The 24,240-nt window shown below is 40.4% G+C and overlaps 1 protein-coding gene across 1 annotated transcript in view; it reads right to left on the reverse strand.

The window, feature by feature from the left end:
• Positions 1-24,240, reverse strand: part of LOC113949163 (multiple epidermal growth factor-like domains protein 6) — a 189,117-nt gene that overhangs the window by 76,763 nt on the left and 88,114 nt on the right. Inside the window, exon 5 of the mRNA XM_027647410.1 lies at positions 7,875-7,997. Coding sequence (XP_027503211.1) covers positions 7,875-7,997 — 123 coding nt within the window. The remainder of the gene's footprint in view (positions 1-7,874; positions 7,998-24,240) is intronic.

The following is a 24,240-nucleotide window of genomic DNA, read 5'->3' on the forward strand; positions in this document are numbered from 1 at the left end:
AAGTACGAGTGGATTTTCTTCTCTGACAACGGCAATCATTGTATCTCTGTAATTGCAGAAAAGATTACCTGGCTTTTAATTCACATTAGTCAGCTCCAACAATACTGTGCTTCTTTCCTTTCCTTTAAAATAAACTAATTATCGTCAATCAGCCCAGTGGAATGTTAACATTCTCCATAACCTGCCTTTCAGAAGTAGTCATAAATGCTAGAAACTAGCTAATATAAACTAATCAGAGCCCTAGAAATATCTCAAAACATATTTGCACTGCAGTCTATCATTTTTGTCATATTATTTCTAAATATTTTATTTTGTCTGGACAATAATAGTCTTTTCAAATAGTTATATAATGCTTTTCATGTAACTAGTCAAAGCTCCTGCATTAATTAAAAGCATTAAATCCTTGAGTAGTGTAGCAAATACTACAATATTTCTGAACCTTAATTGTTTTCATTGTCAAAAGCTGATCAATACAGCCTTATTCATGGAGTCGTTTGGACAAAGAAAACTTTTCAGACCATTTTTTTTTTTAGCTCCTGCCCAACTTTCTGCACAAACCCACAACTGCAAGACCTGGAGTCACACACAGAGAAACCACAGAAGGGGTGACTGTCACTGTCCCTGTCCCTGCACTTCCCAAAACCGCTCCTCTTCAAAGACAATGGCAAGTTATGCTTCCCACTTTGTGCTTCCTTCCAGCTGGTAGAGCCCATGTGAGGCTTTTCAGCTCCCAGAGGACGAGAATGGAGCTGGAAGCCTTGGGAAGCAGCCCATGTGTCGAGTCTATAATCAGCTGTGACGCACGGGGAGCTTCGAGCACCATATGGATGGGGCCAGCAGATGCTCTTGAGATGGGACTCTGCCTTTGTTGTTACCTGTGACATCTAGAAACAAAGTTTTCCCTTTCAGTCCGTGTCAGATCAGTGATCAATAATTCATCTGATAAGTGGAATGCAGGAAGAGGTGCCAGTTTTCTGTGGGGTATGAATAATACTGTGCTTTTTAAAAGGCACGCTGCCTTGGAACACAGCAGAAGATGTGCTGCAGGAAATGTATGACACGGTGACAAGCTGCACTACACCCAACCCCATGTAATCCTGACATAACCTGAACATTAAACTGCCAGTTCCATGGTTTGTTTATGCAAAAGACTGTTATTAAAATGTTGCAGTTGAATTAAGCATTCAAAGAGAAAAATCCAGGCACCAAAAAAACAAGCTCCATGGAAAAAAGAGATTTTTTTTTTCCTCCATGGAAAAAAAGAGATTTACCAGGATTATCTTGAAATAACCATTGAAATGTAAGTGGTCCCAGCCTGCCCCAAGAGTCAAGGCTGTAAATACAGGTAGGGCTCCTTCAGTTGTTGCTTTGGAGCCTTGGATTAGGATAATGCTCTTGACACCCAACTGGTGTGCATAAAATTTCTACTTAAAAAGTGACTGAAAACTGACTGTGCCTGTTCTCAGCTCCAATCGATAAAAACATGTATCCAGGATAAACGAGCTGAGCCTTCAATGGCAATACTCACTTTGGAGGGAGCTGTCATAACTGTTAGCTTGTCTACCCCGAGGGATAGCAGATGTGAGAAATTGGGTGGTTCAGCTCACAGCCGCCTTTGTTCAGTGTGTGAGAGAGGAGTGGGGAGACTTTAGCAACAGTTGAGCAGGAATCAGGAGAAAAACTGAGCAAGGGTAATTAAAATTCAACAATAAATCAATTATCAGAGCATCAGATGCTCTTCTTGGCCAAGACTGACATAAATGCTCTAAACCAGGTTGGAAGTGTCTGTTCTGGCCTAAGTGATGTGTCCTTCTCCTGAATGAAGAGAAACAGCTCAGACACAAAATACTGGGATTTGCTGAGTTTAGTATATGATATACTCTAATAAGATTGAAAGGTTTATGTGTCCCCAGTGTGTCACTGAGTGGATTAGGCTGGGGAGGCCTCACAAAAAGCAAGGGGGCTAACCAGACCAAACCAAGGCATTTGCTGTGCTGACAGCCACTGCCAGCCTGGAATGAGCCCCTGGAATCCAGCTCAGGTTCCTGCCTGCTTGGGCTTGCCATGAATCAGGACTTAGGTAATCCATTTAAAAACTCCAATAACCTGCAGCCAATGCTACCTTTACCATGAATCTGTTGTCATTTTTACTACTTATTTTGAGCACATTCTTTGGTGTAGAACTGCCAGGAACAGACGAATGCAGACAGATGACACTATTTGCCTAGGAGAATGTAACAGCTTCACACAGCTATTGATCCCAAGCAGATCCCAGCCAGCTCCAATGCAGCATAGGAGACTGTAAGGGAGGTCAGAGGAACCACCTCCAGCCTTCATTTCTTCTCAAAAGCCAGAGACAAACACTTAAAAAAGAGAATTCTGAAAGAATTTTACTCAGGAGTAGAAATAAACTTATATTCCCAATAGTTTGCAAACGTAGCTGTGAATGTCTCCAGTAGTTTCTGCCAGGAGTGTTTCCACAGCCGAGCACAAACACCCCTCAGTTCTCCTGCCTAAATCCAACAGTCTCCAGAAAACCACAGAAGTCTGAGTGCATAATGGCGTTTATAATGCACAATTATCCTTAGTCTTAGTTAATTTAGTTCCCTTTGTAAGAGAAGTAGGGGAACCTTTCTTTTTTTATTGTCAACTGGGATCTGAAATCAAAAGCAGTAATTATGCTTCTTGCTTGTGACTAAAAATACTTATTTGACAGGTAGGAGCAACCATAAATAAACAATATTTAAATGTAAAAACAGATATTGCTTCTTGTTGAATTAATTTCAAATATCAGACACTTACCAGTATTCTGGATGTGCAAATTAATGGAGAAGAAAATGTTTATTCTTAACCCCCTGGCAGTACTGCACAGAGTGTTTTTATACTTTGAAACATAAATACTTGGAATTTTCTGACTTAGCCCCGAAAGCTGGAGTCCCAGGATACCTGAGAGCAACTAACCACAGCAGTGGAAAAATGAGAAATCAGGTTTTACCTTCTTTCCTCTCTAAAGTCTTTTTCTTTTGCCTATTCTTTTTCTTTTCCTTTTAGAATTGCTGTAAAATTCCAATACACTGAAACACCTTAGTTATCAAGATTGTTCACATGGGGTCAGTTAAGGTCATGGCATGGAGTTGTCTGTTGCCCTCTGAGGTGAACATGGGTGGGGGCAGAGTAATTCAGCTACAAATAATTAGATAATTATGATTAAATTCCTGCAACTGGATTTATTTCTTTTTCTCAAGACAAGGTCTTGAAATAATGAAAGACAAAGAAGTCGGGGTGGCTAAACCTAATGTAGAAGTACCTTCACTTGACTGCCCTAAGAGCTGAGTTCATGCAGTTTGGTACTTGTTGCAGCTGTAATAAGAACTGGTATATTTTTTCTTTTGGTAAAATGTATTTTCCTGGTTCTCCTTCTGTTGAAGTGATCCTGGAAATAACTACCTCTGTGTCACAGCATGCTGATACTATGTGTTGAGTCAAATGCAACTTTCAGAGATAAAATGATGCAAAAGCATCCTGAATCCCTCCAGTGGACTAAACTCCCCTGTTCTAAGAAAAATTAAATAAATGAATTAAAAATGCCTTGGCAATTCCCTAGAGCTGCATGGTATTATGTCCTTCAGGTTTTAGCACAGGACATGGCAGAAGCCTGCACATTGATTTGTTGGGCAGGGAAAACAGTCCAAATGTAGAATTAACGTTTGTTCTTTGATAAAATCAGAATTTGACAAGAATAAGTTATATCTCAAACCTTACCGACTTAATAACGCCAGGGTCACTTTAATAAACACTTCCTTGCTCTCAGACAAGTCCCTCAGTATTCCTTTTAGCCCGGCTATTAACTCTTCTGAGGCAACAGTGTTTGGAGAGTTCCCATCCATCCTGGGATCAGGTTCCAGCAGTGACACTGGTGACTCTCCCATTACTGGGGTAACCAGCAGTGGCCCTGCAAAGTCACACACTGGTTGTGGAAGCAGCTGCTCCCAAAGTCCCTCTGGCAAAGGTCAGGAAACCTGCCAGGGCTCCAAGGTTTGACCGAAACCCCCAGGGACGGGGTTACTGCGATTGCAATATCACTCTAATCAGTAAAAGAGAAGCTTCTTTTCATCAACAGTTAATCACAGAACTTCACTTGTCTCTAAGTTCCTTCAGCTGCCTTGACAGATGAGAGCGCAATAGTATAAATAAGAAATGACAATTTGCCAAAGAAGGTTAACATAAGGTCATGACCTTTTTTCTAGTTGACTTCTGCAGCTTATTCATGTGTGAAAACACGCTTTTGTAGCTGTAACCTCAGCATCCCTTACAGATCTGGACTTGTGCCAACAACTGAGCTTTAAAATTACCATTTAAAATGGTATTTATGTTCAGAAAATACCAGTTCTGCCTTTTGCAATGCTAGAGTAGAACTGCTTTGCATTAGAATAAAAAATTAAATGTCTATACATTTCACAGCATATCTCACTGCCATGGGTTGTCAGTGGTGCCTCTGCTTAACAAACAAGGAGGTATTGCACACATACACATTTCCACTGCCTTCCTCAGACCACGTTACAGCTTTCTGAGCAAATCCACTCACAGACCCTGACGAGAAATGTCCCTGAAACACCACACACTAGTACAGATCCACAGGGCACTGCATCAGGCCAACAGTCATATGCTAGTAAATGTCAAATCCTAATTTGTCATATTATTTGTGCAGTGATTTAAATCCAAATCCCTTCTCATCACTCATTTCCATCAGACACATGAAGAGCGGGAGGGAAGCAGGAGCTTTCTGTCACAATCTGTAATGCCTGTGCCAGTAACTGCCAGAAAATATTTCTCTGTCAGAGAAGCAAACTGAAGTTCTGAGCATGAAGGCTGGAGAGTGAAAGCTGCAGTACAACATGGAGATAATTAGTTTTGAAAGGCTAATCAGGTCACAGCTCTGGCTGGCATTTCTCTAGAGATGCACATGCCTTCACCTCACCACAACTCGCCTCTCGGTGCAAGTAAGACTTTACACACCACACAACTCTGAATGATGTATCCTGCCATAAGAGTCCCCAGTTATTTAGGAAAGATCCCTCAGCAGGAGCAGCATGGACCCCAAAGTGTGGGGTGTCCCAGGATGTGTTGCTCAATCCCCTTCCTCACATGGCTCCAAGCAGCCACAGAACCACCTGAGGAAGGGAAGGTTTAGTCAAAGCTGAGAGCAATAATTATTTTAAGATTACCTCAGCTATTATGTTCTGTTGTCTTGTGCATATTCATGGAGCCTCGTGTCTTGCATACACATTTGACACACTGGAAGGTGGGAATGTTGAGCATCCTCATCTCATTCTAGTTGTGAAATTAGGCTTTAGGGTCTCCAAAAAAAATTGCTCACAACCCTTCCAGTGATGATTGATCAAACCAGCAGTATATTTCTTTATGTTGTTGGATTCCCTTCCTTAGCATTAAACAGCTACAAATGGCTAAAAAATATTGTAAAAAACCCCATAGTTATTTTCTGACAACATCTTTCCCTTTTGTCAGAAGGATGCTCTATTTTGTTTCTGAAAAACACGATCAATCTTTCCACTAATAATGACTTGCTGAATAAAATCTGTGCTACTTCCATGCTGCTTTTCTAACAATGGACCTTATTTGTACCTTGGTTTATAAAAAACCCTGTACACCAATCGATCATTTCAGTCACCAGTGAAATAAAACCAACCACGAGACGAATAATGGGAGCAGAACAATAGTGAACATCTATTTAACGCTGGAGTTTAGACTGAGGGGTAACACAAAGCACAATGATGCTATAAAGGCAGAAAGAATGTAACAATAAGCCTTATTCCTCCAAAAACTCTGGTTAACCTGAATGAGAAGCTGTTTTACTCCCATCAGCAAAATGACTCCTTTGAGCAATGCAGAGGCATCAATAAAACACCAATTCAGTGGCATGTCCTAAAAGACCTTCCAGCAGCACAGGCAGTTTTGTTTGGAAGCTCACTTTCCCTCATGTAGTAATCAACCACTAAGTTACTCATATTGTAACATCTGATGGCCAGAAGTTGGCCAAAGTTGGCCTTTCTGCAGGTCAATACAGCCATGTGCTCCTTGTATTATCACCTCTGCAAAAGGTCAGGTGTATTTAGTGTCACCACTATGTTCACTTTGTTCTATGACTTGAACCTTTCCAGTTCATTGTTTCCATTGTAGTCTAAAGATTTTAAAAAGTGGCTTCAAAAAAGCTAATATCTTCTCCTGCAATTCTTCGTAAGATAAAATATAGTACAAGAATCAAATACCTTAAGCTCTGTTTGAGTTTTTAAAGCATGTCCAAATGCTAGAATTTAAAGTATATTTAAAGAATAGATGAATTGTGCAGAAGAACATTATTTTAATTAACTACTTTAAGTCAGAAAGGACTCTTGCATGCCAAGAAAATTAGGATTACAACAAGTAGGACCCCTGCTTTCAAAAACTTGGTGTTTGGACAACTATTACGCAGATTTGAAATCATTAAGTCATCAAAATACAGACCTGTACACTGGTTCATGGGCATATTACCATTCAGTCCCTGAAAGAGGTAGGAGCAGTCTGAGGTGAAGTAGCAGGAATCTGTGAATCATGCATGGTACTCCTGGGCTGAGGTTTCAAAAGGACGAACTGAAAGCATGGAGGATCATAACAAAATGCTTCAATCAAAATAAAATAATCATCCACAGCTTGTTTACACTCTCAAGGTGGATCTCAAGTGATAGGTTGCCGTAGAAAATAATTCTATCGTCTTTTAGTGAAAAAAAGAGTGCAGCCAAATCAATTATAAAGTTAGGATAAAGCATATGACAAGCAAGAAATACAGTGCTTTGTATCTGTATTTAATCTTAAAAGGGAGTTGGACAATGGTAAGAGGAAATCCTGGAAGAAGTGAATTTGTCAGACACTGTGCAACAGGAAAAGCCAGAGAAGACAGTTTCTTGTGAAAAGATGATAATGCAATTCAGGAAAACCTACCCTGAGATAATAAAAAAACCATCAATGGTGCAGTTATGGCAGCAATGAAATGCAGCAGAGGGTGGAATCCAGGCACACAGAAGAGCTCTTGAGATCATATGGCAGCACACACCCATTACCTGTGTCAGGGGAGAGCTCAGGAGGAAGGAACTGATCTGGCCTGCAATCCATTACACTTTGGGTACCTTACACCTCCTGGTCTCCTCTGCCTTTTGCAGCATCTGATGCTGCACAAAATGTAGTGACTGTAGGTCAACACATCAGCTGGGCTTGTTTACACCCACTCTGTTTACGAGTCAGAAGACTGACCATCATTCATCATGTGTTCTAACACAAGCTTATGTGATGTTTTCCTTCTGCACAACGTCAAGCTTTTGCATAAGAAAAAATCTTACCCTATAATGCACTAACTAGACTTATATTTCCCTTAGGAAAAAGACAAATGGGTTTACATAGCATGTGGTTTTAAATCCTTTTTTATTCGGTTAATCTCTAGCTGTGGAATTGTGATTGAAATGTGAAATGTATGTGTATTTTCTGATAAGGACCATTTTGCTTTAGAGGCAGATGAAATATTATCAAATGTATACACTTTCTTCAAGTTTCCAAATTGATGATGGAAATCCCATAATCAGAACATGGCACAGCCAATCCAGGTTAAGTGATAACGTTTTTCCAACAAACTAAAACAAACCCACAACCCTTTGAAGTGTTCTTACAGTTACATCTTCATAATCCAGGCATGAGAAGATCCGCACTCTCGACAACTCCGAGCACACACACTTCAGCTGGCGCTACACAAAACCCAGCATTCTCTTCTCCTTACCAACATCTCCTCTGATTCCTTAATAGCAGTGAGACAGAGCACAAAACATTACCTCCACATGATTTTCCATCTTCCTCCAGTTTCTGGCCAGCTGGACACTTGCAGTGGTAGCTGCCGACGGTGTTGCAGCACTGGTCCTGACAGCCCCCATTCTCCGCGGTGCACTCGTTGACATCTGTCAGAAGAAAGGACACAGAAGTCAGTAAGGAATGGGCATTGACCATTTTTCCTGGGGATTTGAGGACAGCTGTGTACAATTCCAATGTGACAAAATGAGACAGCTACTGGGATGTACAGATAAGGACCTCGAAGCAACCCCAGGAGCAGCAACTCCCAGATATGTTGCTGGGGCCCCCAGACCAACCAAGTTGTGCCAGGGGAAGTTTGGATTGGATATTAGGAAATATTTCTTCATGGAAAGGGTTGTCAAGCTCTCAGGCTGCCCAGTAAAGTGGTGGAGTCACCATCCCTGAAGGGATTTAAGACACAAGTATCACAGAATCATTACAGTTGGAAAACACCTCTAAGATCATCGACCCCAACCATTAGTAGATGTGGCACCTGGGGACACACTTTAGTGGTGGGCTTGGCAGTGTTGGGGGAATGGCTGGACTTGATGGTCTTAATGGTCTTTTTAACCTAAACAATTCTATGATGCTAAGAGTTGCAAGGGTGGGATTTTACTCCTCTTCTGCACAGGCTGAGTGCAGAGTCCACCCGGCTCTCGCTGCAGGTTCTACCCAATTCACCAAATTCCACCTCTGTGCAGCAACATCAGGAACAACCTTTATACAGACACTTCCAGCAGCCTCACTTGTGTATTATGTTGCTTCCAGCAGTCGTAGCAGAGATGAGAAACCTCTGAAAGAGGGTAGTATTTTAAATCAATTAAGGTCCTGCTTTCTGTCAGCCACTGGTATCTATACACCTTATTTAACTGATAAGTTACTGTTTGCCTGCATGCAAAATAGAACCTTACCCATTATAAATGAAGAACATTAAAGAACAGTATGGAAAAAAGAAATAAGTAAATAGGCAGCCTGTGGCAGAGAAAAATCAATAGCAAAGACATATGCTTTTTAACCCTGTATTTATGTACCCTATATATGGAATTCCAAAGAAATCATCAGGCCCAGGATGAGGTTGCAGGTGCCAGATCTCTCATCCACAAGGCCTTTGGCACTGGTTGGGATCAGACATTGCATTCAGGCTAGAGAGAATGAAAATCAGGAGGAGGAAGATTAAGCAACAGAAGATAAGCATCAGTATGACTGTAAAAACCACAGGCAGTTACTTCATATTAGCAGCACTCCACGTTCCCAATGGGGAAATGAGGCTTAAAAAAACCCCATTTAATTAGTTTGCGAAGACAAATCAAAAAAAAGAATTTCACATTCATGCAAGAGAGGTGAAAGCCTTTCAACTGCAAATCTTCGATGTTAAAGACTAAGATTTACCAAGGTTTGTTAGCTCTTTGATGAGCTTGAGCTTCACTTTACTGGCTCATTTCTGATCCTGGCTAAAAGCCACAGGCTAAAAGAAATTTTTGAGGAGGTTTCAGACTATTAAAAAGCTAAAAGAAAAGTGTGTCATGAAACACAAATGTTTGCTAAAGTGCAGCTGAAGAGGTACGAACTCACTAGAACCACCTCTTTTCTCTACAACTCCAGACTCGGTGCAATGACCGACACAACAAAAACTTCTTTGTTCTCAGTGATACTAAAAAACAGTGACAGGCTACATAAAAAAATAAAGGAAAACTCACTTATAATTCACTTATCTCAAAGCTAGACAACAAACAGAGCACTAACTCGCCTGAAGTCAACAAGGCTCTTCCCAATTTCATGGGGACGCAATTCAGACGGAAACTTTTCCGAGGAAAAACACTTCCCCCCCCCCCCCCCCCCCCCCCCCCCCCCCCCCAAAATGCAAAACCAAATGGTACCAAAATAAGACGTGCGTCTGTTCGCTTCTCCTCGGCAAGAGACGGAGAGAACATATGACAAGCGACAGATTTTGGACATATTCCTCAAAGCACTGGAAGGAGGAACGACGCTCCCAGCACCGCGCAGGAGAGCGACAAACAGGCGTGTTCCAAGTGATTTACCCCCCCACACACACCCTCTACTCGCAGACATCTTGATGTGCCTCATGGTAATAAACAGTAATGAGCCACATAATAACCCTGCTCCACAGCTTCGACTTTCTATTTATACCCACAGTATTGAAAACTAATAAAGTCCCTTGCTCTTTTTATTTTCTTTAAACAAAATAAAGGGAAGAGCTGCTTTATTCTTCCACATCGTGTATAGCACCCACAAACCTACATGATCTCCCAGCATAAAACATTGACTGAGATTGTCTGCAATATACAGTCCGATTTATTAACACCAGTGTCTATATTTTGAACCAAAATATTGGAAGGAAACCTTTCTAGCTGAGGAGCTAATCATTATCCTCTTGATTTCACTAGGCTATAATCCATTTGGAAGTGTATAGTGCTGTTGCATACTAATATATAGAATGTTTCTCCTTTGATTGTAGGTCTATTAGCAATCAGAAATCTTCTCCTTTCTTGTTCAGCATAAAATGCCATGGTCCAGCTATGAAAGTATTGGTGCTGTATGACTGAGAACTCATTTTCTACTTCTTCCAACTCTATCTTCCTAATGCTCTGTCCAGGATTTCCTTGCCTCTGCCTTAATACTTGTTTTCATCCTCTGATGAAATGTTTTTATCCATTTCTTTGCTGCTTTTTTTTTTACACCAGAAACCCATTGTTTTTTCTATTATACACACAAAACCTGACTTTTAATTTTCACATCTCTTTAAAACAAATATCTTGTTTAAAGCTAATCATCACAAAATAAAGCAGCTTTATCCCTATTACAGAGCATTTACATTTGAAGGAATACACTCAATAGGTATAAATTACACTAGTTTATGGTTAAATTCCACGAAAATTTGCTCTCTAAGCATCCACATCCTTCACTGTCCTGTCTCTTGTACAAGACCTTCTCCATTGCCTGCACCCTGCCAAGTTGTTTTCTGCAGCTCCATAATAAAAGGTCAGATGTTGCCTCAGTCCAAGAAGCACAGAAATAAATGATCTGAATGTGAAGTAATAAAGAATGTGTTTTACATTTGTAAGAGGATGGTTCATACGCCTCTTACAAGCCACAGTCAGCTGTTCCATATTCCTAAAACAGAGTAGTCAGGGTTTTAAAATCCGATTACGGCTTTGCCACTGGAAAAAAACCCCACAAACCACAACCAAAAACACATAAAAAAATGAACCCAACAAAAACAATTCTGTGAAATGATAAATAATTTCTGTCTGCTTTCCACATTCAATGTCACTCAAGGTTGCAAATATATTTTGCCTTTTGAATAGTGAGAAAAATGACAGAAAATTTCTGACATGTAACAAGTCTGCCACGTTAGGTCTGACAAAAGTTCAATGTTATCAAGCCTATCAATCCATCTGTAATGACACGCTGTAGGCACTTCAAAAAAAGAAATAAATGTGATGTTTGCTACTGCAATGTTTCACATTTATTTATAGAGCCAATATTGCAACACAAAAACATTATCCGTGGGACACGCTGGATGTGAGCCTTCAATCCTGCCATGCGAAGTCATAGGGAAAAATAATTGAAAACACCTTTCATCTATATTAACCTGATATTAATTTTATTAATGATCTGTCCACAAACTGTGGGGGAAAAGTCTACAATATATTTTAAATCCACTAGCATTTAAAATATGGATTGTTGACATGTCCATGTCCCACACTACCTGCACAAGTGCTATTATAGAGTGGCACTACATAAAAAGATGTCTTTTCTCCAAAGATCTCATAAAATACTTGATATGTAAGGTAATATGCCTTTTTTTTTTTTTTTTTTCATGAAATGGGCCATGTTTGCCCAATTAACCATGCTTAGGAGCTACATGCTAAATGGAGAAGGACTGATCCCAACTCCTATTCTTGTTTAATGCTCTTCACTCCCTGGCTAAAAATATCACACATCCTCAGCTCTGGGGAAGACAACCCTTCACTAAGTTTTTTATGAAAATCTGGATGATTTCAGATTTCCCACAAATAAATGAAAACTTTACATAAAAGGAGACACTGGACAAAGTGTTTTTCATTGGTAATTCCAATTTGAAATCTAGCAGCAGCGACCTGCACTGCCACTAGCTCTCAGATGTAGAAAGCAGATGGAGAAAAAAAAAATCAGTCTGAAAAGCAGAAATATATATTGGCATTGGAGCAGAAGTGTCCTCTACACTGAGCTAAAGGTGAGGGCTGCAGCTCTGCAGGGTCTCCACATGCAGCTGAATTCAGCATCTTTAAAAACCAGTGGGAGATTAAGCCTTCCAAGGAGTGAAACACCACCAAATTTTGGCAATGGTTTGTATGTTTAGACCTGTGGAACACACCAGTTAACCCACTGCCTAGAAGTTAAAGTGTTTTTATTTTACCCATACAACAACTTTATGCAATATGCATTAACATGAAGACTAATTTTTAAGACAACTAAAGGAATCTCATAGCTGCAGCCTGGTATTTCAAACCCATTTTCCAAAGTTTCTATATTTATCAGCTGCATATGAGCAACAACTTTATTTATTTAACAAAATCACAGGCAAACTTGCCATTTTGGTGCCCAGCTTTGGGGCTCTCCCACGCTCTGACCCATGAACTGCCAGCTCCAGAGCTCCCTGGACTTGTAATAAATCACTGAAGTGGAATAAAATCTGTAAAATCATTCACATTGTTATTGCAATCCTGCATGAATAAAGCCCACCAGCATGGAGAGGGAAGGTGATTTTGATTAGTTTAAAAGCATTAGGCTAAAACATCGAGCTTCAATTAGGGGTCAAAGTAACCAGAACTCATTATTCAGTGGGAAGACAGCATTTCACTAATAACAGCAATAGCACTTGGGACTTTCTTCTGTAGACTGTGATGAAGGTGGTCTGACTTCAGGAATCTAAATGTTAAATATCTTTAAGAAAGCAGTTTGATTACTCTCTCTAAGAGGCACTGGTAGCTTATATTGACTTTTATAGCAGTTTAGAGATGTAAATTCCTAACTCAGAAAACATAACTCAAATGCTGTCAGGTAAAAGAACCCTCATAATGGTTAGGATCCAAACCTAAATATAGTTTGTCATGTGCAACTTAATATATCTGAGTGCCTGGTACACAAAGATGTATATCTGCAACTATTTTACAATGTGCTTTTATAAGGAGGTGTTATAGGCAAGTGTCTGCAAATCACAATGCATATTTGACAATTTTTTATTCACAGATCTAAATAATTTGATTTGATTCTTTTAAAGTGCTAAAGATCCAGAGAATAGGTACCATCTTAAACTTAGGTTTTACACAGTGTGTTTTTTTTTCAAATTGCAGATTAGATGGTCTGCAACCAAAACCATATGTCTAAAAAAAATCCAGAAACCTGAAACAGTTGATTTGAACTTTAAAGGCTACTCACTGCTATGAGAAAAAGTGGTTCACACAAGCACATACACACATAGATCACAGCAGCATTATACATAAATATAATGTAATGAGCAAACAGACTGGACAGGCTGTCGGGCACAACACTCACACCCCAAAGACTGCATTTGTCTTTCCCTTGGTTTGCTGCAAAAGCTTTGCAGCAGTTGTCTTTGAGCAGTAATTGTCTCTAAAACATAAATTACATACATCACTTCCAGCACTAACCATAAATTACCCGCCTGAATAGCAAACAAAGCTGCTCATTCTGATAGTCAGCGCAGCCCTGCCCGGCTATTGATTAAGCACTCTCAATGCTTTATTAGGTTTTCTTCCTCCACAAAGTCAATAACAGGATGAATATTTCTTCTTGGGCTGTTATGAAGTATCGTAAATCTGAGCCGTTATTAACAAGCGCCTGATTAGTGCAGCAAACTTATCTGGGAGTTTGGCACAGGCTCCCAGAGCGTCACCTCCCAGAAAACACTCATCACTGCCACTGTCTCCATCAGCAGCTGTGGCACCTGTGCTCTCACAACTTATCACCTCCTCTTTTTCATTTTTTTTCCTTATTTTTTAATTAAAGAAATTACTGCCGCACTCATTCCTCTTTAGCCCCATGTCACATTCCTACATGCAGAGAACATCAGTCACGTAATGATTATGTGCATGGTCCATGCTCCCCAGGGATGTGGGCCTCTGCCATGGTTTGGTTTCTTTTCTGATTGGGGCACTAAAAACTTCCATTTAATGCAACTTAGATGCAAAACCAAAAGCAAATAAAGCTCCTTGTTAGACACACTTAGCTGGAATTCACTTTTCCTTATTAAAATCATCATCTGAAGAGAAAAAAAAAAAACAAACACATTAATCAATCATTTGCACTTGCTCACATTAAGAACAACTCCTTTGAAATCAGAATAAAATGCTGCGGGGGGAAAAACCAGGCTCAAAGTTTAAATAAGTGAAATAAAAAACTCTTAAAGCCCAAAGTGCTGGCACACACAGCTGTGTTAGACTGGACCTGTGGCTCATCTTGTGCCATGGCAGAAAACACTCAGTGCTCTGGGTACAGAGATGGCCCTCACCCTCCTGCTCTCTGCTAACTACAGACCAGATGCACTTCTGAAACCTAGCATTTAAAAGTCCTTTTAAAATCTCTATCCCTGGTTATGGCAGCTCTCCATAACCATACACATGGCTACTCTCCCTCTTTTTTGTTCTTCTTTTCATTCCTAATGTCCTGCACATCGATGACATTTCGAAACGACGACTTCCAAACCCAAACTTTGATGTGAAAAAACATCAGCTTTGATTTCTTTTAATCCCTCTTTAAGATTCTCTATCAAGCAGGAACAACTACTTCCTAAAAGTGAAATGCAAGACCTAAATCATGCCCAAAGTTTTCTTCTCTTCACCAACTAGAATAACTAAACCAAGAGTTGGAGAAAAAAGGTCTATCACAGTACAATGAAATCCTGTAACAGTGCTCATTTTTAAACTATGTTTTCCCAGACAAGGTATGAATAATGCAACTGAACACCCCAGAAGATCTGAATAAAGCAACACCAGCCTAACGGATGTTAATTGGCGGCAATTGGAGCTGATTGTGGAGTGCGGCTGGAGCTGTGATTACAAACAGAGCTGATGCAGCCAGCCCAAACCTCAAGTACTGCTGCTGCAATTAAAGATATTTTATCAAATTAGACAAGTGTTTGCCTTTGCCTGCTATGATGGTTATGAGCAAAACATAAAAGAAAGCATTGCTGGCTGTAGGGCACCTTCTCCACATCAGAGCTCTGCCGAGGTGGGTTTCTTTCTGCTTTGACTTTTGATGCCACAAAATGGAACCTTTTTAGAAAGAATCCAGGACTCTGCAGTGACATCCTTAAAAGCCCTTGCTTTTGTCTAGAAGTGTTTTTGCCCTAAAAATGCAGTCTTTTTGTGGTGTATCTAACTTCCAGCACAGACAAGTGCTGCTTATGCACACACAAACAAGAAAAAACTTTGAACTTTGAAAGTTTGATTCCACAATATCAGCCCTTACACATTTTTGCAGGTAGGTAAACATTCTTCAGACATCATTTCCACAGCAGTGATTATTAGTGAGACTTCAGCAACTGGATTTCTTTTATCTTTCGAGTGCTAAATCCCAAGAACAAGCCCAGGGGTTGAGTCCAGTTGAGCCAAGTCCTGGTGCCCAAAGGAGATCACAAAGTGCACCTTGAACCCCAGACATCCTCGTATCCTGCTGCCTTCTGCTTTCCTGACTGAGGAAGTCAGTAGAAGGCATCAGCCACGTGGTCATGAACTAAATCTGGCTCTTTCCTAGTATTTTCTATTATTCCCAACAAGATGTCCAACTTTCCTCTCTTGCTCCTGTATCTCAAGAACTTCTGTCTTTCCTTCAGGTTCTTGCAAAGGTCTATAAACCAGGCTATCAGAACTGAATTGAAAATGGATACAGAAAAAAATATTCTGGGTCATTTCTAAAAGCTTAGCATTTACAGTCATTAAGTTTTACAGAGCTTCGTAAGAACTAATTGCTCCCATATTTAAAAAAATAAAAATAAAAATCAAGACTATGCAAATTTATTGAAGTTTTCAGGCCAAGACAGCTGGAGAGTGACAGCCAGTGACATGTATAAGTGTAAATAACCTGAAGGTACCCACGGTAGTGCCAACGTCTTCAGGACCAAACACAAGACCAGATACCACAGCACTGGCATTAAAAGAGAATAGAAAGGAAGAAAAGGCAGCAGCTCATGTGTTCTGATCAACCTGTATTTTTCAGAGACTTAAGATGTCATGTCCTCTGAAGACCACTGCAATAGTCCAACACAAAAATAACAAAACCAGAGATAAAGACAGAGGTGTCCATTGCTGATGCCTTTCAGACTCCCCAGGACAGAAGGTGAATGAGCCATTTCAAACAGAAATAAATGCTTGTTCCAGGTAAAACCAGTAAGGATGGGTCAGATTCCACCAGTTCAGTGCTGGCATTCCATGTGCAACGTGGGATGCTCAAAAGCTCTGCTATATATGGCAGCAACTGGAGTTTGTGACAGCAGGAGTGTGAGGAGGACAAGCTCCAGCCAGCAGGGTGCAGGAACGGGGACCGAGCGCTACAAGAACGGCTTACCTGGAAATCAGCTCCCAAACTTTCATGTAAAGGGAACTCAAATCACAGCTATAGCAAAGAAAAGTCCTATTGTAAGTGTAGAATAAGGTAAGTGTTTATTCCAGCTTTTTCTCTTCCTGTCTTTGTACTCAGGAGCAGAACTGATCAGTCTGAGAAAGTGAATGGCTCTTTTTATCTATGCCTGTAAAATAAACGTCTCGAATCGAGGACTGTCCTTTCTTCCACTGCAACACTATGGAAAAGGGACACCTGAAGCACTCCACAGCCAATTCTGATAATTCAATTCACACCAGGGCAGGCTCTCACCTCGTACAAAACACTACCTGATGCCATGGTAGGATGTGGGTGCAAAGTGACAGGTGCTGTTGCAGGGCAGAGAGCACATCAAACCCTCTCCTGTCCACAGTCCCCATCACAGGACCAAAGCCCCAAGTCCAGAGGTTGCTGCTTAACCTAAAAACAGGGTGATTATTACAATAGTATGGTCTGAGCAAGCTGACAAATTGGGCAGCTTAAATTTCAATAGGCACTCCTATTGTAATAAGCCATTTCCTTACAAAATATTCTTTTTCATAATATAATTAACCCCAGGACTAAGCATGTGAGCAAATTAGTTCATTTTTCACATGAATAATGAACACCTTTTTTATTTTTTTCTTTTCCCAAACCATTATGAACAGAAATGAATGTAAAAAATTTCTCAGCAGAGAAAGGATGATGTGTGCCCAGCTTCCAGTTTAGAGCAGGAATTCATTATTGAGATTTAAATGGAAGCTCCTCTTTTCTTTTCTTATTTTTCTTAATAGTTGTCCTTGTTAGTCAATCAAAAACTTTACTCATCCTCAGATCTAGCCTGGAATCAAACAGCCTCTGCTACAAACTGAAACAGGTTAAATATTTCTTCCTTCCTATGTCCTCATGAATATTCTCTCCCATCTTTTTTTCCATTTCTAGAGGATCTTTCTAACAGTTCTGTGGGCAGAATTACTCACTGCCCTGACAAAAATCCTGCACTAACTATAGTTGCAAAGCCACCTCACTTTCTACTACAGAAAAAAACATTTCTTTAATCATTCCCTGTAATCATGCGTGGCTGAAACACAACCACACAACCAGGTCACTCTTTTACAAGAGACATAAATGAGAACTCCTTATTTGGTTTACACAGACAGATGTTTAAGACACAGTCATTGTGTGTTCTAGTAACTGATCTTGTGTGTCAAGGGCAAAACAACCCATGGGAAAAAAAAAAAGATTAAATCTTCATCAGTTTAATTTGTAAAGCAACCCAAGGGAAGTCATTATTCCCAGAGATTCCATTACCTAATTTGTTTTATGAATTCTTCTAACTTATCTGACACCAATGGGTGCTTGTTAACTATTGCTTAATGTCCCTGCTCTAAGGGAGTCCCTGGGTGCTTTGGAAAGGCAGAGATGTCATTTAGTGCTGAACAGGAGCTAAATATTTCAGAGAGGTCTGAATCCCCCTCATCAGACACGGCAGTAAGGTGAGCATCCTTTAACTGAAAGGGAATTCCCACTAAGCAGGACACGTAAACTTGGATACAGAGTTAGATGAAGCCTGAAAAAAGAGGGATGTACAAACCATTAACTTGCATGAAGACTTTACCAGTGACAAGCTCGAAGCAAAGAACTGAAGAAACAGGATTTTCTTTTTCCAGTTAAATTAACAATGAGTAGCAGAGCACAGCTGTGATTTCTCGGGGCCTTTCCTAGCAGAACAGAACAGAGGTCTCCTTTAAAACAAATAAATCAGGCTCAGCACAATGGGGTAAGGCAGACACTCTGAAGAAAGAACAACTTGGCAGCAAGTTCCCTCTGCCTGACACCAGCATTTGAATCCAGGACCTGCCCAGCTCCTGCACACACATGTGTTCCCCACGTGTAGCTCCTGGCCTGAGCAGAGGCAGCAGGCTCAGCTTTACAGCCTGGGAGTCCTGCTTATAAAAATATGTGATCTCAAGGTTTATAAACCAACCGATGTTAAAGGTGATTGCAGGCAGAAGTTAGAGGGCTGAAATTGTTAATCCTGCATTGCTAAAATTGATTTGTACCAGAGCCAGAAAGAGTTGGTTTTATGTAACCCAAACTTTACACTCTGGTTCCCAACACAAACGAAATTTGCCTTTCAAATCTCTCTGGATATCAGGCATCTGGTTTTGATGGAGAGCCATAACCAATTTTTTCAGGGGGTATAACCAAAGAGAAATTTGCATTTGTGTTTTCAGCAAGACATCACTGTCTTAGTGTAAATAATTTAAAACTTTCAAGTTACTGTATGAGTTGATCTTTTTATACATGATCATTTTACACCTTAAAACATGCGTTCCTCCACTTCTCTCCCTGCAAACAGATGAAATATTTTATGTTTCTCACCATTAACAAAGTGTGTACCACAGTAAAATCTTAAATAACACCACACTCCTGTAAGATTGTTGGGTTTAGGATGACCAACTCTATTTTTTGAGCAGCAGTAAGGTCCAAGCATTAAATTCAATACTGTTAAACAGAACGTGTATTAGAAATAAGCTCAAAGTTTTAAAGATCTACTGTAGATGTTCAAAAAATTAAAAACAGGCAGCAAAGAGCAAACACTATTGGGGTAGAAAAATCCAAGCAAGGCTACGAGATTGTGTGAAAATAAATATGCATCCAGCTGACACTTGTGTGCACATGAGCGCAGGCAAAGACAAGTATATTCCACAGACACGTGGATTGTTTGGAGTCTGAGTTCTGCTTTCAGAAGAGTGAGGAAATAAATCAATAAATATGTTTACCTTGATCTTTTACTCACTCTTATGGACCACTCAGAGCATCTCATTTGACCAAACCTCTTCAAACCACGTGCTGCTGGCTCTTCAGCTTTTGGAAAAACAGTTGTACAGCGTACGTCAGAAGGATCCAAGGCTGAACAGCCTGGCCTGAACACATCCCAGACTGGATTGAGCACCATTTAAAACCAAGATCTTTCTTCCTGTGTGCATAAACCCCCTCCTAAGCACGAGCATCCAGGTGGGATTGCCATGGCCCGTAGGTCTGTGCCAGTTCACAGCTCAGGTTTCCGCATTTGGAATTTCACCCTTTCAGTTCCAATCAAAAAATAAATCCCTCACATCCAGCCCAGGCTAATTGCTTTTTTGCATGGAAGAGACAGCCAGATTCGTTGTGACGCACAAAAGGGAAGTGTGATCTACGAGCGGAGTACATGTAGTGTAATGTTATGGATGGTTCTGGAAATCCAGCCAGAAACACACGTCGCTCCCAACATTGCCTCTGTTGCCAACAGCTACCACCTAATGTTGTCTGAGAGACTGCAGTGATTTCATGTTCAAAGGGAAAGGCAAAGCCTCTGGTATCTCAGATACCACGCTGCCGTTACTGATGGCAACGGGGAATTTTTAACAACTGGAGAATATTCCTGGAGAATATTCCTTCCCCACGATGGATGCAGTCACTGCAAACGTGTCCCTGTGTTACTCAAAAAACAACACACTACCCCAAAATCCTGAAAGTTGGCTGTGAACTTTTCTGCTGAAGGAACAAATGCAGCAAGGCCATAACTTGTTCTTCAATTACAGGATATTTTAGTTATTAATTTTACTTTTTCTGTCTGCACTTCACCATGTCTTTAGCCTACCTAGAAGCTTAAAAGGCTTAATTTTACAAGATACTTACACCTCTTAATTTAACTAGATGCTTATACCTTTTAATTTTACTAAATACTTATATCTCCCACACTATGACAATTAACAGTGAAAAGAACAGACAACATATAGATACTTCTCTACATTTATTCTTTTAAACACAGGACATGTGTGAACAGTGGCCAGTACAGGTAACACTAAAACCTGGTTATTACACCACTGGAGCAAAACACCAGTGGTTCAAAGATGGGAGAGCAGGAAGTTAGTATTTACCTTAACAGGCAAAGTTCTACAGAACATAAAGCTAAGAAGGATTATTTCTGAGTATTAGACAACTCAAAATCATTAATGAAAATTGTTTTAGCACCTGACAAGTTTTACCTAGAGCCAGCCTTGGTGCCACTATCGCCCACAGTTCACCTTCCAGCTGCATATTGCAGGAGTTTTAGTGATATTCTATGGTGACAACACCTGAAGTCTGGAAAGCTTCAACATTGACCTCTGCCAGGTCCATGCAGGCTACACACAGTTGTAGGGAGGTTGCAGCAAGGTGGGAGTTGGTCTCTTTTCCCAGACAATATGCAATAGGACAAGAGGAAATGCCCTCAAATTGTGCTGGGGAGGTTTCGGTGGATACTTTCTTCCCCAAAAGAGTTGTTGAGCACTGGTACAGCTGCCCAGGGCAGTGGGGAAGTCCCCATCCCTGGATAGATTTAAAAGGTGTGTGCACACAGTACTTGGGGCAATGTTAATGGTGGGCTTGGCAGTGCTGGGGGAAGAGTTGAATTTGAAGATCTTAGAGGTGTCTCCCAACCTCATCAATTCTATGATCATAGAATCACTCTCACTTGCTTTCCACAGCCGAGCCTGGCTCCCTGTGGAGCAGGTGTCTGATGGTGCAAACCAACGAGGGATGTTGTGCTCCATGTTAGATGACTGGACATCCAACTATGCCATACACCTCCAAAACACGTTTTAAAACATGGTTCTTTTTCCTCTACTTTTTTGTCTTTTTAGGGACCATTTTTTGAAATTCCTCTTGTGCACTGTCAGAGTTCCCTAATCCTGAGACCCATTCCCTTGTAACACAGACACCTCAGGTAGAAGTTCTTCTCAAGGTGAAAAATATTTTTAAGCATTTTATTCCCTAATTCTTTTTTTTCCCCCTTATTTCTTCCATTTCCCACACCTCAACCGCCACACACTTCTGATTAAATTAAAAACTGGTCAAGTGTAGTTTTGAGGGGTTTTCCCCTCCAATGCTAAAGTATAATTATAAGATGGGGGGAATAAAATTACAAATTCCACCAAGGTCATTAATGTACAAAATGTAAATTGTCTCCCATTTGTCAAAGACCCTGGGGAAGTCTAGAGATAATTGAAATGATAGATGAACAGAGGAGACTAACTGCTAATGGTCTGTATATCAATGAATCAATGTCACATTTATGAAGGGCTTTGGGAAATTATTCTAAATACTTCATCTACAACAGCTGAAGTTTAGCCTACTTTTTCTTTTTAATGCTGAAAAATTAATGATAAAGTTCAGTTTATAGTTACACAAGGGTAAACCTGTGGTAATTAAAGCTTAATAGCAAGATATTGAAGAACTAGTTATTTTTGTGCCAGAAATGACCAAAATTCTCAGTTACCAGGGATTGTGGTATAATTAAGAACAATATATATATCAGAGATAATCAAATATAGGACCAGCCCTCACCCTCAAAGCATTTAAACTTGTATAATTACCTGTGCAATTCACTTCCTCCAGAATTTAAATAAACTTGAAAGGAAGTACATTTACAACTGATTCCTGTGCTTATCTATTTTCCTGATATTTTCAATCACAAACTGAACTGCTTAGAGCAGGGGTTGTGTTCAGGTATATTTATGGGGCACTGACCAAACAGGAACAGGGAATGGAGAAAGGAAAACCAGAAACATTTCCTTGTCAAACGAAAAATAAAGCCAATTCTGTAAAGGTAATTTTGGCACAGTTGCACAGAAAATTGTATTTTCACTTCAAAAGAGGAAAAACTCCAAACCAGTAAGTCACTCTGCAGAGTCTTCTCCCAGCTGTGAAGGGGCCAGGGTACATTAGTAAGGGTCAGTGAGGACAAGGCATAAGTAAAAAGCAAGTTTCAAACATTAAGATGCCATTTTGGTTGAATCTGCAAACAGTTTGGGGAGGGGGGTTATTTTAGAGGTTTTCATTACTATTACTATCATTACTATCTGCATTTTTTTCTGTTTTTCTTCCCACACACTAGAAAGGCTTCAGATGAAGGGAAGCCAGAAGGACACCTGCAGGCTTGTTTTATGAAAAAAAGTTTTTTTCTAGCAAAAAGAACTGAACCATCACACCCCACTGAAGTGGCAGATAGCAGTGCACTGTAACAGGCAGCATCACTACAAAATCACCTGAATTAAACCCTTTTCAGTCCTGCCCTCACTGAACAAAATCACAAGGGGGGGGCAGGGAGAAGAGGTGAGTTTTATAAAGGGTTTGTAGGATCAAAAGACATTTGCTTCATCTGGAAATAGCACCGGGATCGCTCGGCTGGTGGAAACAACAAACCAATCCAGAAAGACATCTGGATTTCCCCAGAACCTGAATAGGCTGGTTCTATGGAAAACATACAGGATTTGGCACATGAAGCAAGAACAAGGTTCTCAGGAAAACATCACTGTCTGAGAGGAAACTTTGCTGCTGTCTGAGAAAAGGTAACACGTACACATTGCAGGTAAAACGATCACACCCAATTTTCTGGTCCTTAAAACCACAAATATTTATATAAAGAATCAAGAAGTCCCATCAATCCACTGAGAAAACGAGGAGGGATGTCCATGTGTTGGAACCAGCTTTCTCAATTATAAAGTATCACCGGGGATGGCCGAGATCAGGAGCAGCTTCCCTTAGGATAACAACAAACCTTGAAGGAAAACTGGTCAGAAATGCAAGATCCATGTGAAAAAGGACCCTCTCCCAAATCAGTCTGCTAAGTTCATACTGACATATACCACCACTGGTCATACTGACTGTCTTTTCTGATAAAGACCTGTGAACAAACAGTCAAAAAAATCTCCATATGAAGGGGACAGAATTATGGGGTAAAACAAAATTTGCAGTGCCTATTTTCAGGAAGGGAGGGAGGGAAGGAAAGCTAAGAGTACAAATAAAACAAGGTGTCTTACAAACTACAAGAGATTTTTGTGGAGAAAGTCTCTTCTGGATGTTTCAGTTGGTTGGTAAAGCCTGAAAACACACAAAATTAGTATTTGTTTGATGTTGGTTTGCTAATATTCCTGTCTTTTCTCCTCCCACCTCCCCTTCTCTGTCAGTCTTCCTTAGCATGAGCTAAAATCAACCATGCTGAAACCAGTAATGTCACACCTTGCTTTCACTAAATGAACATGTATTTGTCTCCTTTTATCTGTTATTATATGTTTACTAAATGCTGAACAGGGAGGGAAGCAAGGAGTGTTCCCTCTCCAAGGTTTCAGAGCTGCCCTTCTCTCCCACAGACTCCCCTGTCCTCCCCAAATTCTTCCCCTGAGAAAGAGGCACAGAGAGGAGAGAGAAAAAGGTCCTCATCAAAGAGTAAAAGTTCCACCAAAGAAATAAAGTTGAGCTTTACAGAAATCTTTAACCTGCCAGTGAGGGTGGATATCAAGGGGTTTCTCCGAGCATCTCAGTTTTGCTGCTTTCCATGTGTGCTGGACTGCCATGTGGGGCTTCCTGGAGACACAAAAGGAGCAGGACCCTGGCCTTTATGGATTTTCAGGGGAGTGTTAACTCTCCATCACTGTGGACTCTGGTGCTGTGAAATTCCAAAAGGGCTGTCAGTCAGGAATTTCACCTCACAGGTGTACCACAAGGCTCAGATGATGCCTCCCGGCCAAGTTCAGCCCCTCTCCGTTGTTGTCACAGCCTGCTAAGCAGCCAATTAATAAAACATTCAACTCCTCCATTTGCTGAAGCACATTTGTTCTGCTAAATTTTAATTTTTTTGAATGAGTGAAATACAAGTAAGATAATTTCCATGAGCTAATGATACAGAGGCAGTTAACTGATCGCTCATTCTGCACGAGGAGA

Source organism: Corapipo altera, unplaced genomic scaffold (assembly GCF_003945725.1).
Source record: "Corapipo altera isolate COAL_440 unplaced genomic scaffold, ASM394572v1 113, whole genome shotgun sequence".
In the NCBI taxonomy this organism is placed as follows: Eukaryota; Metazoa; Chordata; class Aves; order Passeriformes; family Pipridae; genus Corapipo; species Corapipo altera.